Source organism: Miscanthus floridulus, chromosome 6, assembly GCF_019320115.1.
Source record: "Miscanthus floridulus cultivar M001 chromosome 6, ASM1932011v1, whole genome shotgun sequence".
NCBI lineage: Eukaryota > Viridiplantae > Streptophyta > Magnoliopsida > Poales > Poaceae > Miscanthus > Miscanthus floridulus.
Window position 1 is genome coordinate 115,238,956 of NC_089585.1, and position 14,563 is coordinate 115,253,518.

The 14,563-nt window shown below is 44.4% G+C and overlaps 1 protein-coding gene and 1 pseudogene across 1 annotated transcript in view; one reads left to right on the plus strand and one right to left on the minus strand.

The window, feature by feature from the left end:
* LOC136456677 (uncharacterized) overlaps positions 1-7,727 on the minus strand; it is a 28,338-nt gene extending 20,611 nt beyond the window's left edge. The window contains exon 1 of the mRNA XM_066456614.1: positions 6,395-7,727. Coding sequence (XP_066312711.1) covers positions 6,591-7,235 — 645 coding nt within the window. The 5' untranslated portion in view covers positions 7,236-7,727 and the 3' untranslated portion in view covers positions 6,395-6,590. The remainder of the gene's footprint in view (positions 1-6,394) is intronic.
* Positions 4,726-14,500, plus strand: LOC136456673 (katanin p80 WD40 repeat-containing subunit B1 homolog KTN80.4-like; annotated as a pseudogene).
* Positions 14,501-14,563: the final 63 nt, after the last annotated feature.

Here is a 14,563-nt window from a genome sequence, read left to right on the forward strand (position 1 = left end):
TATGGGCTTTTACATTTCTTCATTGTCTTTGTCATAGTATTTGTCATGTTACTTACACAAGTATTGTGTTGTGTAGACTAAATTTTATCTTGTTGACTCGGGGTACCCAAATCGACTAGGTTTTCTTGCACCGTACAGAGGTACAAAATACCATGTCCCCAAATGGAGAGAAGGGCCTGCACCTAGAGGTAAAAAAGAGCTGTTCAATTACACACATTCTTCACTTAGAAATGTTATAGAGAGGTCTTTTGGAGTCCTAAAGATGAAGTGGAGAATTTTGTTGGATTTGCCTAGTTTTCCCATGGCAAAGCAAAGCAAAATAATAATGGCATGCATGGCACTGCACAATTTCATTAGACAGAGTGGTATAATGGATGACTCTCTTTGACTTGTGTGATCAAGATGAAAACTATATACCAATAGAGGAAGGAACTTCAACTCAAGCAACTAGAGGCACCACACATTTTGGAGACAAAGATGAAAATATGAATCAATTTCGTGATTGGATAGCGAATGGTTTGTTTGCAATGTCATAGCAGCGCCATGGTTTGTAATAATGAAGGTTTTTGTAAACCATTTGAACATTATTTGTGAGAATGTATATTGCGGCAAACAGCTACCATAGCATTCAAGTAGAGCTGTAAGGAATGGCGCTAGCGTGCAGCTAAGCAGAGCAGCCAAGCATCTAGCAGAGCAGCCAAGTAGAGCAACAAGCCAGGCGTGCATTTGACACCAAGGCCGCACGCGGGAGGCAATGGCGCTAGCGGGAGCCAGCAGCGCGGCACAGTTGGCGCCAAATGCTAGGGGCACCAAGTTAGCATTAATAAAATGTGTTTTGGTCTTTTATAAACATGTACATATCAGGTTTAGTCACCTAACCAAATATAGCCTTACTAAAATTTAGAAGGTTGTTTAGCTGCCTAGATTTAGGAGCTGGAAACCAAATAGGGCTTAAGAATGGGCATCATGTACAGTAGCCACCCGTCAGGCCGTCACCAAGGAACGCCGAGCACAATCATTGTCATTCGTGCTGACCATGTGTCACCGCTCAGCTGTCGTCCCCCGACGGCACATACCACAGTGGAAGTCGTCCCTCTCTCCTCCACGTAGGCTGGGGAGACCCCGCGCGCCCATCCTCCCCGCGGCGCACGAAACCAGCACGACATGTGCCCGTGCGCTGTGGCCTCCGTCCCCATTGGCGGCAGGAGTTGCCTTCCTCGCCACGTCGCGCACGTTTTACCTTCCGCGACCAGCCGTGCGTGTCCGGTGTCCTGCGCGATCGCTTGCTTTCGTTGCGGGCATGTCATGTTTTCCTTGTTTGGTTGCTTGCTTCGAATCATTTGTGCGCGGGAGGCCGGGAGGGGAAAGAGGGGGAGGGTGGACCAGAAACTAGATGAGAAAATTATCTTTATGGTCCTGTGAAACTCAGTTATTCCTTGTATGGCGCTGCAAACTTCGAAATTTCTTGTATGGCCCTGTCTTTGAATTTTAATGGCCCATATCAAACTACCGTCAGTTTTGGACCCCAACACCATTAAGTTCCATGCGAATTATCTATAATATCCCTGTTACAGAAAAATGCGCTGATTACTTGTATGGCCCTGCTTTATTTGATGTTTACAATATTACCTCCATGACACTGAGTATTTGTATGGTTTGTTTTGACATTAAAATTCATCCACATTATATTATAATTTAGAAATAATTTTGTTACGATAATATGCATTATCTAAGCTTTGTAATTCATCCATATTATGTCTTATCTACTGTGTTTAAAATTTATCAAAAAAGAGATGCATTGACGGTCTCCATTATTTGTGCAATAAAATTCATCCACATTATATAGATAAAAACTATTGAGATCTCAATATAAATTGGTTCAAATAGTTCACTTCATGTAGCTCACCCATCACCTTCACCTCCCCCGTCACCATCACCATCCACATGCTTCCCATATATACCCTCTTTATCAACACCTACAAATTCATTCTCTGGTAATGGGTTACGAAAGTAAGAATCATCTTTCAGTTCTTTTGTGTTCATATGAAGTTGTTCTTCCTCATCAAAATTCCACTTCTGGTGTAACAATATGCAACGAACATATGCACAACCTTTGTCTTACGGTGTTTCTCAAACATAGATATTAAATCTTGGTCACATTTCACTTCTGGGAAGGTTTTCAAAGCATCATCATAAGACTAAACATGTGCAACTTCTAAACAGCCAGGAGGGTAATGCTGAACAATTAATTTAACTAAATCCATATAATTTATCAAGTCTGAATCAGGAACCTTCTCAAAGTTAAAACATCTGACATCTTTTCTTGTTTTTTTTTGTTACCAAACAACTTAATTTTGAGACAGAAAGTTGAATTTATATCGAACCTATACATGAACAAGGAACTAGTTTTAGATGCGCTGTTGTCATACATTTTTCTCCTATACTAATCTTACTGAACTAGGGCACAAGCATGGGGAACTCACCGATCATCCGAGTCAATGCGTGCTCCATGCTGTGTTTCCGACTCCATCGGTACCACGCCCTCGGCTTGTAGGGGCCGCGCCTCGGCCTCAGCTTCCGCCTCGTCCCCGGCCATCAGGAACAGGGCGTCGCGTCCCACCCTGGCTGCTTGCCGCGGGCTTGGCCGCGCTCCCTGCACGAGGCGACGCCACTGGCCGCGGCCCTTTGCCCCTTGCTGCGCCCGTGCCCTTGGCCTAGCCCTCGTCGCGCCCTTGGTTGCGCCCCTCGACGTGCACCAGGCAACGCCCCACGCTGTGCTGCCAGCCTGGCCCCTTGCCGCCCAAGCACCGCCGCCCTAGCCCCCTAAGTCCGCGCCGCCGGCTTGGCCCCCTGCCGCGTCTGCCCATGTCCCTGCCTCTTGATCTAGGGTTCCACTAGGGGAGGGAGACGAGGAGAGAAACAAGTCGGGCTTTTTTTACAAAACTTGCTCGGTCATTCAGAGGGGAGAGGAGGCTATGGGTATTTCTGTCTCCTCCAACACAATATGACAAGAGGGACCCACTTTTTAACTGAGAAATCTAACAAAATGGATGGTAGTGTCACATGGGGCATTGAAAATGGAACACAGGGCCATACAAGGAATTTCGAAATTTTCAGGTCCATACAACTGAGTTTCATAGGCCATACAAATAATTTTCTAAGAGTAGATCCTGCCGCCGCCTGCTCAACGGGGATGTACCCGTCGGGTATCGTCGGAACGTTCTCTTCCCCGCTACGGAGAATTCATCCCATCCCCGTCCCCGTTAACTGTCTCGGGTATAGATTTTTGCCCATCCCTGTACCCGTCGGGCATCGGTCGGGTAACAGATACCCGATGGGTACTGCATGCCCGATAAACAAGGACACTTGGGGTCGCAGCTTTGCAATCGGAGACGTTTCTTCTTCACCCGGGTATAAGTGTCGGAGTCTCGGAGATACCGAGGAGAAGAAGTGAGGTTGCGAGGAGGACGAACAAATGTGGCGGAGAGACCGAACTGAGGAAGCGAGGGGCACGAACGCTCGTGAGGCAGGCGTGCTTGTGTTGCTTGCGGAGATTGTGAGAAAAAAATAAACTAGGGTTCCTAGAACACACAAACTATATATATGATTGTTCAGATTTGGGCCAAAATACCTATGTTGAGTTTCTTTGGGCCTAATACTCACATGACAGCTCAAATAGTCGGGTTTCTCAACGGGTAACGGGGATGGATAAATAGGGAACGTTCCCGTACCCGCTATACCCGTCGGGGATGGGTTCTTGCCCATTTAGATACCCGTGGATAAAGATATGATCCCATTCTATCTCATAATGGATCAAATATCCATCGGGCATCGGGCCCGTTGCCACCTTTAGCGACGTCCCACCAGACGGCCCTCTCAGCGCTCGCCCCCTGCCAAACGAAACCAAAGCGGCAAAGCGAAGGAGGGGGCTTGTGCCGTTGCTCTTGCATTAAACTGTAGCCCTTGTCCAGGGGGGGCGGCCAGTGGGCCAACCTGAAGGGAATTGCCGTGGCGGTGCGCTGTCTTGCGGTTGGCTGCCCGCTTCACCCCAGCTCTTGCCAACCTTGACCGCCATTCGTCAACAGGAGTAGAGTAATCCACTACTACTGGTCTCCATTTCCCCTGTACGTACCTCAAGATTGCTCTCAACCGTTGGATTTATTTTGGCAGCAACGAAAGGTCCACGGTTGGTTTCGTACGCCTGATTCATGTGAGCCTTGCCTTTCCCGATTAAGGAACGCGAGAAGGGGAAAGCCCCCTTCGCTTATCTTATAATCCATACTTTTTAGTTTATCTTTTCAGTCGGAATCGTATTTTTCTCTCGTAACAAATCAACGAGAATAATGTTTTAGCTTATTTTTTCAGCGAAGCGAACGGGCCTTCGCTGAACGGGGCCTTAGACGCGTTTGGTTAGCTTCTCAGATGAGCCAGGCTGTACCTGGGCAGCCAGGCCGAGCGCATGCACATGGCCGGTGTTTGGTTATGGTACTCAAAGAGCCTGGCTGTTCGAAGATTTAGTTTGGTTCACTGCTAGCATCGGCTGTCTCACTGACATATGCCGTTTGCATGCTTGCTGCGCTCGCGCGAGCCTGGCTCACGAGGCGATCTTGCACTGCATGGGACAGGCCCCAACCTATGCAGGTAACCAGACGCGCCCGCCCCTGCTCCTCGGTACAGAAAAAAGGGACGGGAGCAAAAGCGGAGCGGCGCGTAGGAGAGGAGAGAGTGGGGAGACGCCAAGAAATCCACTCCCCACCCACCCACGCCGCTCCACACCTCTCGTTTTCACTGCCCCTTGCCCTGCCCAAAAACAACCAAAGGAAAAGGGACGCGCTCTCGCCAACTCCCCTGCTCCACAAGACCACTCGGATCCCAATCCGAGTCCTACTCGTCGTCGACGTCGGCGACGACGCGACGGTCTCGCGGGGCGAGCCAGCCCCCAGCCACCCAGCGCCGTGGACTGGGGAGCCCGGAGGGATGGACCCCGAGAAGCGCGGCTACGAGCTCCGTATCCTTTCGCTTCGTCTTCGAGTTGCCGCTCCGTTTCTTGATTCGATTTGGCTCGCAGGAGGAAGAAGCCGCCGCCCTGTGAAGCAGCCCGGGCGGGCATTTGCTAGAGCAGTAGAGTGCGAGTATTATATGCGCGCCACCCAAATTCTTGTATTCCCTTAGTCTTGGGCTGTTTCCTGTAGTAGATTCTTGAAATTTCCCGCCGTCTCTGTACTTTGTTGGCAATCGGCGTCAAGAAAGAACCGTTTTAAGCATCCAAGCTAAACCTTAAGCGGTTGGAACTGGTTCAGTGGACAGTTCCCCTCTGCCCTCAATTTAGGTTATAGTACCAATTCGAAATCTGTTTTGCTTTAACTGAATGCGAATATCTTTATGACGATTCAGCTATTTCTGGCTCTGTTTTTTCTTTTCCTTTGAACTTGGATTTACTCCCATTTCCATTAATGGCCCTGTTCGTTTGGCTGAAATTTGGCTGCTGCTGATGCTGATTTGTTGGGAGAGGAAAACACACCGTTCCTTCGCTGAAAAGTATCGCCTAAGTAGCGCTGAAAAACAGATCGAATGTGTAACGGACATACTTGTGTCCAGTCCTGTTTACTTACTTCAGTCACTTTTGTTGAATGCAAACAATAGTAACTAGGACCACGACTACTAGTAAACTGTCAGGAAGTAAGTGCTGCTCAAACTTGACATCTCCTTAACTCAGCATCCTGAATTAGAGAATTTTGTGGCACACGATGCCGAAGTGAGGTCCCTGTCCATCGGCAAGAAGTCTAGCCGTGTGTTCATCACCGGCGGTAATGATCGCAAGGTCAATTTGTGGGCCTTTGGCAAGCAAACTCCACTTCTGGTTTGTGTCCTCTATGGCACTGCAATCGTTTTTGACTATCTTGAAATTTGATCATGCTGTATTTCTGAATGGGTGTCTAATTGTTTGCACAGACCTTGTCTGGCCACACAAGTGCGGTGGAGGCTGTGCAGTTTGATTCAGCAGAGGTGCTTGTGCTTGCTGGCTCATCAAATGGTTCCATCAAGCTCTGGGACTTGGAGGAAACTAAAGGTGTGGTTATATAATTATATAAGGCCCTCACAGTTGGATTATACCCTAATAACATGTTTCTTACTTAATTTATTGTCTGCGCATAATATGAAAATGGCCATTTTATGTTGAGTTCATCACAAATTCCTTTTAGATTTATTGTGATACAGTTATACACTAAGTTGCACGGATACGGATACGCGTATCGGTATCGGAAGGATACGGATACGCGGATACGGCAATTTCCTAAGAAACCCGATACGCGGATACGTTTTACTGTTTTTTTTAATAAATATAGATAATAACACATATTAAAATTGTGAAAGAGTGAAAGTAGTAAATTACCTTGCAATAGCAAATTAGCAAGTACCAGCCAAAGCAAAGACCGGAACTCCGGAAGCATCTCCATTCTTCAAATCTTCAATTGTCCATTCTCGAGTTCTCCAAGACTCCATGTCCAGAATTTGCACAGAAAAAACAAGTAACCAACTATCAATCAATTTATTACTAAAACTTGACTACTCAGTAGTAGTTCAGTACATCACCTTGCCAATTGCAGTCTTGCAGATATCCAAGTCCAGAATTTGAACTCTGAAGTAGACAGGAGATGAGGAGAGGAGAGGACAAAGGAGTACTGTAACAGCAGATATCCGAAGGCCGCGGCGGCTATCCGGCGCGGGGAGTCGAGGCGCGGCAGCCCCGCGGGCAGGGATTCGGCGGAGGCGGGGAGGCGGAACGGCAGGCGAGCGACGCCGGCGACGTGGTCCCAGACGAGGGGCGTGGCGGCCCCCGCCATAGAGGCGTAGGCGGAGTCGGCCGCGTCGGCGCCCGCGGCGTCCTCGTCCAACACGTCGAGCTCATCGATGCGGTCGTCGTCGGGGTTGGCGAGAGAATCGCCCTCGGTGGCGGCGGCGGCGGTGGTGGCGACGGTGAGCAGCGGGTCGAGCGCGGCGGCCACGTCCTCGTCCTCCTCGTCGGCGAGGAGAGCGGAGGAGTTGTTGGAGTCGGCGGCGGGCGTGGAGGAGCGGGAGCGGGAGGCGGATGTTGGGAAGCGGGAGGAGGACGAGGAGGAGCGGAGGAGTTGCAGCGTCGCGCCCCATAGGGCTTCCGTCTCGTGCTCCGCCGGCGGCGGCAAGGCGTCGCCGCGGGGGAAGGACAACGTCTGGCTAGGGCGTCGGTGTTGCATCGCTGTTTGTATGTGACTCTGTTATTGGGCCGGGCCGTATCCCATAAGGCCGATACGTATCAGCCCACGTATCCAATATTCACGAAAATTATTAAAATTCGGATACTCCGACGATACGTATCCTTGGCGTATCGGACACGTATCCGTATCCGATACGTATCGGATACACGATACGCGCCTTCCTGGACGTATCCGTGTAACATAGGTTATACAGATGGAAAATGCTCTATGAGGATAACGTTCTGTTGCATTACCTTGTCATTTTTGATTGACTGTGTTAGAACCATGATTATATGTTTGTCAAGCCTCCAAGTCATTTCAAAATTTCTTCAATGGCCACATTTAATATATGCGCTTTGGTGCTTCCATGAAAAAGGGGCCGGGGGTCTGCTGAGCTAAGGCTGATAGTATTGCCTGCCAATGTTGTCTTAACAATTTCTGTTGAGCGTTCTCGGATTTATATAAGTTTGTCCTGCATCCGAAACTCATCCAACTACATCAAGTTTAACCATGTATAGTAACGCTTTCTGTGAATGGATAATGACATGCTTTGGGGGAAATAAATAATGATTTATGTTTTTTTAATTGAAATGTAGTTGTGCGGTCTCTCACTGGGCACAGATCGAGTTGCACTGCTGTTGAATTCCATCCATTTGGCGAGTTTTTTGCATCTGGTTCATCAGATACAGACCTGAAGATATGGGACATAAAGAAAAAGGGATGCATACACACATATAAGGGTCACAGAGGAGCAATTAAAATAATCAGGTTTACCCCTGATGGACGATGGATTGTCACTGGCGGGGAAGATAACATTGTGAAGGTGTGGGATTTGACAGCTGGAAAGCTTCTACATGATTTCAAGTTCCACAGTGGACAAATCAACTGCATTGATTTTCACCCTCAAGAATTTTTGCTTGCAACAGGTAACTATCTATACGCAACATCTCTTTTTTCATCACTTCTGTTATCAAAGCGTGATCTAATGCAATCGCAAGAAAAAAAATGTGAATTCAATCTTTGTTTTGATTCACATCTTTGTTGTGTAATAGTTACAAATCTCTCTTTTTTTTAATAAGAAAAGAAACTGTTTTGTTGGATGTCATCTGAAGTAACTAAGTAAGTGAAGTTTAAAGAAGTGGAAATGTGTTCTGAGTGAATCATTCTGACATTTTTCAGGCTCTGCTGATAGGACAGTGAAATTTTGGGATCTTGAAACTTTTGAATTGATAGGTTCTTCTGGCCCTGAGGTATTGCAAGTATTTTCCTTAAATCAAGCTAGATTTGCTTATGAAATCCATAATTCGAAGACCACAAACTATGGCTCCTCAATTGTTTAGCATGCATGTTCTATAGGCTTGGTAACTACAGTACATTCTTGCTGCCGGCCTTGTATTACTATCTTTGTCTTTCTTATAAATCATAACTGTAAGAGCTTTCTCAGAGGAGTTTAGCTCACATTGCCCTACAGTTGATTCAGTTTTGTAAGAGATATGGTCTGACATCTAGCCTGAGCTTCACTTATGTCTTGTTCCCTGTTTTTTAACCTTGCTCTAAATGCACATGAGGAGAACATCCATCTTCCTCTTCTATGATAGCTTACATGACTCCTATCTCCAGGGTACCGGTGTACGTTCTATGGTCTTTCACCCAGATGGTAAAACCCTTTTCTGTGGATTAGACCAAAGCTTAAAGGTAGGTCCTATTTTCATAGGTTCTCGATTGATGTTTATTTGCTTGGTACCTGAGGACATGGATATTTTTCAGGTATTCTCTTGGGAACCAGTAAGGTGCCAATGTGCCATGATGTTGTTGACATGGGGTGGAGTAATTTAGCTGACCTTAGTATTTATGAAGGGAAACTCTTGGGATGCTCCTACCATGAACGCCGTGTTGGTCTATGGGCTGCTGATATATCAGTGAGTGTCATTTTTTCCATGCCATATATATTTTCCTGCCTCTTCTAACTTCCATTGTTCGATCCAGCTCATTGGACCCTATGCTCTTGGTGTGTTGCCCAAAGAAATTTTTTTTGCTGAGCTTGTGCAGTCTATGGATGATAACCCTGTGAAACCAGTTGATAACACTGCAAATTCTCGTCCTGCTTTAGCAATGGCACATTCAAAAAGTTCATACAAAGTCAAGGAATCTGGGATTGGTAGGTTTCAAACTGTTTATATATTTAATATGTATTGAGATTTTTCTTTTTCCTTATTACTGCTTGGCACCCATAGTGACGACCTTTCCCTCCTCTCTTTCTTCTGTGATAGCAGCTGAAAGCAGGGTTCGTGGCTCACATTTGACTCCAGCAAGTACAGATAAGATCAAGAAAGATAGTAGCAGTACTATTCCACGAAGACCTGATTCGTCTTTAAAATCATCTGTTCAGGGTTCTACCCCGATGAGGCGTATGAAGCTTGTTGATAGTCCTTCCACCAACCCAAAAATTATGGAACGTAATTTTGGGCAGAGAGACATTTCATTAGCATCTCGTGCATCGATAGCTAAAAATTCTGCAACTGCTAAGAAAAGCAATCTTACAGAATCAGCTTTAGTGAAAGATATTTACACTACGTCTCAGGCTGTTTCTGCACCTGTTGTTGTGCCCAGAGACATTTTAGAGGACAAAACAGTAAGCAATGTTCGTAGAGGGACTGGAGACACAGCTGCAGTCCCAGATGATTTTCGGACCCCTGTTCACAAAAGAAAGCCCTCACTTAGTGGCAGTGCTGCTGATAGTGATAGCTCATCAATATTCACTGAACCTGATGTTTGCTCAGAGGGTTTGTCTGGCTTAAAATTCTCCTTTGGGCTAACTCCATATTACAAGAAAGAAGAATTTAGTGATGTGGATAATGAAGGTATTGCACAAATCGCAGAAAAGATGGACAGAACAGTGTCGCTGGACCATTCTCTGCAGTTAAATGATGATAAATGTATAGCCTTTTCTCTTTGTTCTTAAACATTGACCTGCTGTTTTGCTAGTATGGTAATGTAACGGTAGAACTCTGTTTCATGCAGCCTTTGAATCTCCATGCTCAACAACAGAGACTGCCAAGGTCAAATATGTTAGAGGAGGTGCGTATGCATATTAATTGATGTTGTCAAGGATTCTTCATGGCCTAAAAATAGCTTTCTAATGATAGTGTGAACTCCTTTCAGTTGCTGTGCCACTGGGGAAAACAAAGTCTCTTGTTGAGAGATGGGAAAAGAGAGAGTCTTCTAGCACTGATTATTCACCACAAATTGGTTCTAGTGGTGATCGGGCATCAAGAAATGACAACCCTCCGTCCCATCTGGTATGTATCCATACGTTTTGACTATTGTTATTCATAGTTGATTGTACCTCATCTTGATCCACTTGTATTGTGGTATCTTTACTCCTATGTGCTCTCCTAGTCTTGGCCATGCCTAAGCATTACAACTGTGTTGCTTAAACTACTGCAGCTACACTGGATCTTATCTATTTTTCATATTTTTACTTGCTATAGTAATTTTGCAGCTACGTTGGATCTTATTTCGTTTTCATATTTTTATACTAGTTATAATTATAATGATGTGATGTGATGTGGGGGCGCCAATATGAACGGCGCCCCAGGGATAGGGATGTGGCTAGAAGGGCCAGAGCGGCATCCAAGGAGACCCCAGCTGTAATCAGTAGCAATTAAGTATTATGGGGAAGGGATTAGAGTAATGAGAGAATGATTAATGGGGTGAGAAACGAGGAGACCAGAGCTGGGCGCCTAGAGGCTGGGCTGCTCTATATATACTCTGTAATCAGCTTATGAGAAATCAATCAAGAAACAAGTTATCTCCTAATCTACCTCTGCTTCATCTTAATCTCACCCCCTTCTACCTTGGTCGACCAGGTAACAGCCCTGGCACCATTGCCGACCTCTGGCTATGAACTAAGGAGCCAGGGGCCACCATTCTTGGGCACTAACGCCTTTGACATGTGAACTCTGAATCTTTTTAGTCCCGACTGCCACATGCATTTAGAGAAGGAAGAAGTCTATTTTTAGTTTTTATCCTTGGCCATCGAACTATCAAAATCTGGCAACTTTTGCAAAAGGCTGGTTTCAAAGTTTGCTAGTGGTTTATTGCTCATAGTAGCAATCGCTATTTATTTAAATTATCGTTTTGCGCTTTATTAAACCAGGAGCTCAACCAAAAGTATCCAATGGATTCTCTCGAAGGTGATGCTAACCTTACAGATGTCATGTTCCACCACATATAGATCCTATTTAGGCACTGCATGGCTAGTGCTTTACTTTATTTTGATCGCTTGACTAGGTCATAGGTTTCAAATAAGGCAGGTGCTCAAACATCATGCGATCAACATAAAGTAAAGTGCAAAACGATAATTAATAAGGCAGGTGCTCAAACATCATGCAATCAACATAAAGTAAAGTGGAAAATGATAATTTAAATAAATAACGGTTGTGCCTACGAGCAATAAAATAGTAGCAACAGGAACAAGTTAGATCCAAAGAATTCTAAATAGAGTACCAATAGATAGATTGTATTTTTAGAACAAAAAATAGTACCTGTTTTGTATTTTTATTTAAAATGAATTAGTTTATGAATTTTTAGAGATTTAACCATGTTTTTATTTAGAAAAAATACATATATAGGCAAAATCACCTTTGAAAAGTTGTCCAGTTTTGATAGTTTGATGGCCAAAGATGTCTGGTTTTGGGTCGATGGCCAAAATTGGACATGAGCGGTAGTTTGATGGCCAAAAGTAGACTTCTTCTTTTACAGAAAGAAGTAATGACAGAGAGTATTTTCACAAACTAGATACAGAATGCTGGGACAGATTTTGCTTTCATGTTTAGGGAATTTATCACATATTCCCATTGGAGATTAAAGTTTTTTTTAACTGGATTGGAGATTAAAGTGATACTGAAACATTCATACACTACTAGTACAGAATACAACTCGAACATTGTTCAACTTTGCTCTACTTCTATTTGTTCATGCTATGTAGCATTCTCGAAAAATCTTTGGCTGTTCAAATTTGGTGACGATTGCAATTAACAGGCAGAACCAAGTACAACATATGAAAAGGATCTGTCAACAGTGGATGAGGTGATGGCTCCTGTCAATTTAGTGCGGAACCATGATGAATTCATAAATGCTGTAAAACTTCGGTTGACAAAGCTAGAGGTGACTCCTGTTATTTACTTGCTGACTGCTGTTGGTACCAGTTCACGTGCTTCTGTTATGGCAAGCAGACCGGCAGAGGACCGGTCCACTTGCCATAACAGCTTCATTGAATTCTCTGTGAACTTACATCCAACAAATAGAGAAGATGTCATGAAGGAAAAATCATTCTGGTTAGTTTTTCAATATAATTAGAACGTTGAACACCAAAATGGGGGTGTTTGGTTGCTAGCCACACTTTACCTTAGGCAAGTTTGAACAAGTTGGCAAGTGTTTGGTTGACAACTAAACTTAGGCAATATTCTTTTGGGCTCCACATGTCAAAGTAAAAAAGTGTGGCAAGATTCCCCTAAGGTTAGTGGTGGCAAATTATGGCCAGGAACCAAACAGCCCCTATGTTTCATGGGTCCACATGTTAGTGTGACATTAGTGGCAAATTGTGAACATGTAAACTTATTCTGTGGTATAGTCTAGTATCTTTCACATCCTTTAGGCTCGTGTACAGAATACGCATGCTCCTTTTCAAGTAATGTTGATCAGCCTCCTACATTTATTCTGTGATGAACCGATATAATTTTAGTGTTTTATGTACTCAGATGATGCGGCATGTCTTTGAACAAAGTGGTATCAAAGGAGCAATTGCTGCAGTGGCAAAGCTACCTGACAATGCTGTAAGTTTCTTTAAGATGTATGATGATTATGCATGGCTGTACTTCATAATCTTTTTTTCTTTTTTAGCTACTGATTGTCGAGATTATAACAGGTTCAAGCTGATGTTGTTAGTGCTATCAAAGGGAAGCTTGATCTTTTCAACCTGGAAATTTTCTCAAGCTTTCTGCCTGTTCTTTCTGGGTTACTGTGTAGCAAGACTGAAAGGTAATGTGTTGGATGTTTTATTTCATTGCAAGTCTATCCTTATTTGAAAGAGAGAACATCCCATGTCAATATTCTTCATTATCTCTGACTCATGCAAATATTGGCATCCTACATTAGGAAAAAAAAAACAATTGATTGAGCAGTAACCGTGTCTCACAAAATGCCGTTACTTTGCCTCAAATTTGCAGGCATGCTACGGTTTCTTTGGAAATGTTATTGGATCTTATAAAGATTTTTGGACCAGTAATTCATTCAACATTATCAGCAAATTTAGGTGTTGGAGTTAACATTCAGGCTGAGCAGAGGTATTCACTTGTCAGCTCATTAGCTGCAAAACTTAGGACCTGCTTGTTTACCCCCATACTGTATAATCCAGCTTATACAAGCTCCAGTGATCAACAGACATTCTAACTAGCTTATATAATCCAGGCACCCCATCTTATATAATCCTATAAGCTGCCCTGGACCCAACTTATTTCTTCCACACCTATAAGCTGGATTATACTAGATGTCATGAGAGACTGTTGTACTAAATCAAACCATAGAAGACAGAAGTCACTAAACCTTGCTTTTCTAATGCAGGTTGCAACGTTGCACACGGTGCTTTAACCATTTGCAAAAGATTGAACAAACTTTGAATCTATTGATTATGTAACTCTCTCCCTTTCACTTTACACACCATTTTTCGCTCCATTTCTCAATTCTGTATCAGTTGCTGCAATGGGACATTGTTTGTTTTCTTCTTCTGATGTTGTTCTTTTCCTTTTTGGTACAGGCGGGGTGGTCAAGCTGCACAGCTTGCTCAAGAACTAAATCTTTCATTGCAAGATTTGGTGGTGATCTAGGTCGGAGGAAGTTCATGTATACGACAGAGTAGATACCATTCTTTTTGGCAAAGAGTGCCCACAGTTGTGTAGCTTGTAATTTTGTCATAGCTTTGCAAGTGGGTCTTGCACTTGTGTATTGACTTGGGCTGGCATTCAGCCTTGTCCCCTGTTGTATATGTGAGCCTGGCCGTGCATCAGTCTGTAATTAGCCACATCTGCTGTATGGGCAGCCTGAACAAAGACTAGTTGAAAGGAAACATTCACAAAGGGGATCATTTTGGTTACGCCGCAGGTGATAGGATGGATCATGTAGCATGTGGTGATTGTTCATTCCATTGTAATCGTAACCGAGTACAGTTTGAACGAATGAGGAATGGACAATGCTCAGTTTGACTTGGATCGGATATACCAAACTGGCTGCTACAAGGCCTAGCATGCGAATATGTCCTTGACCTGCAT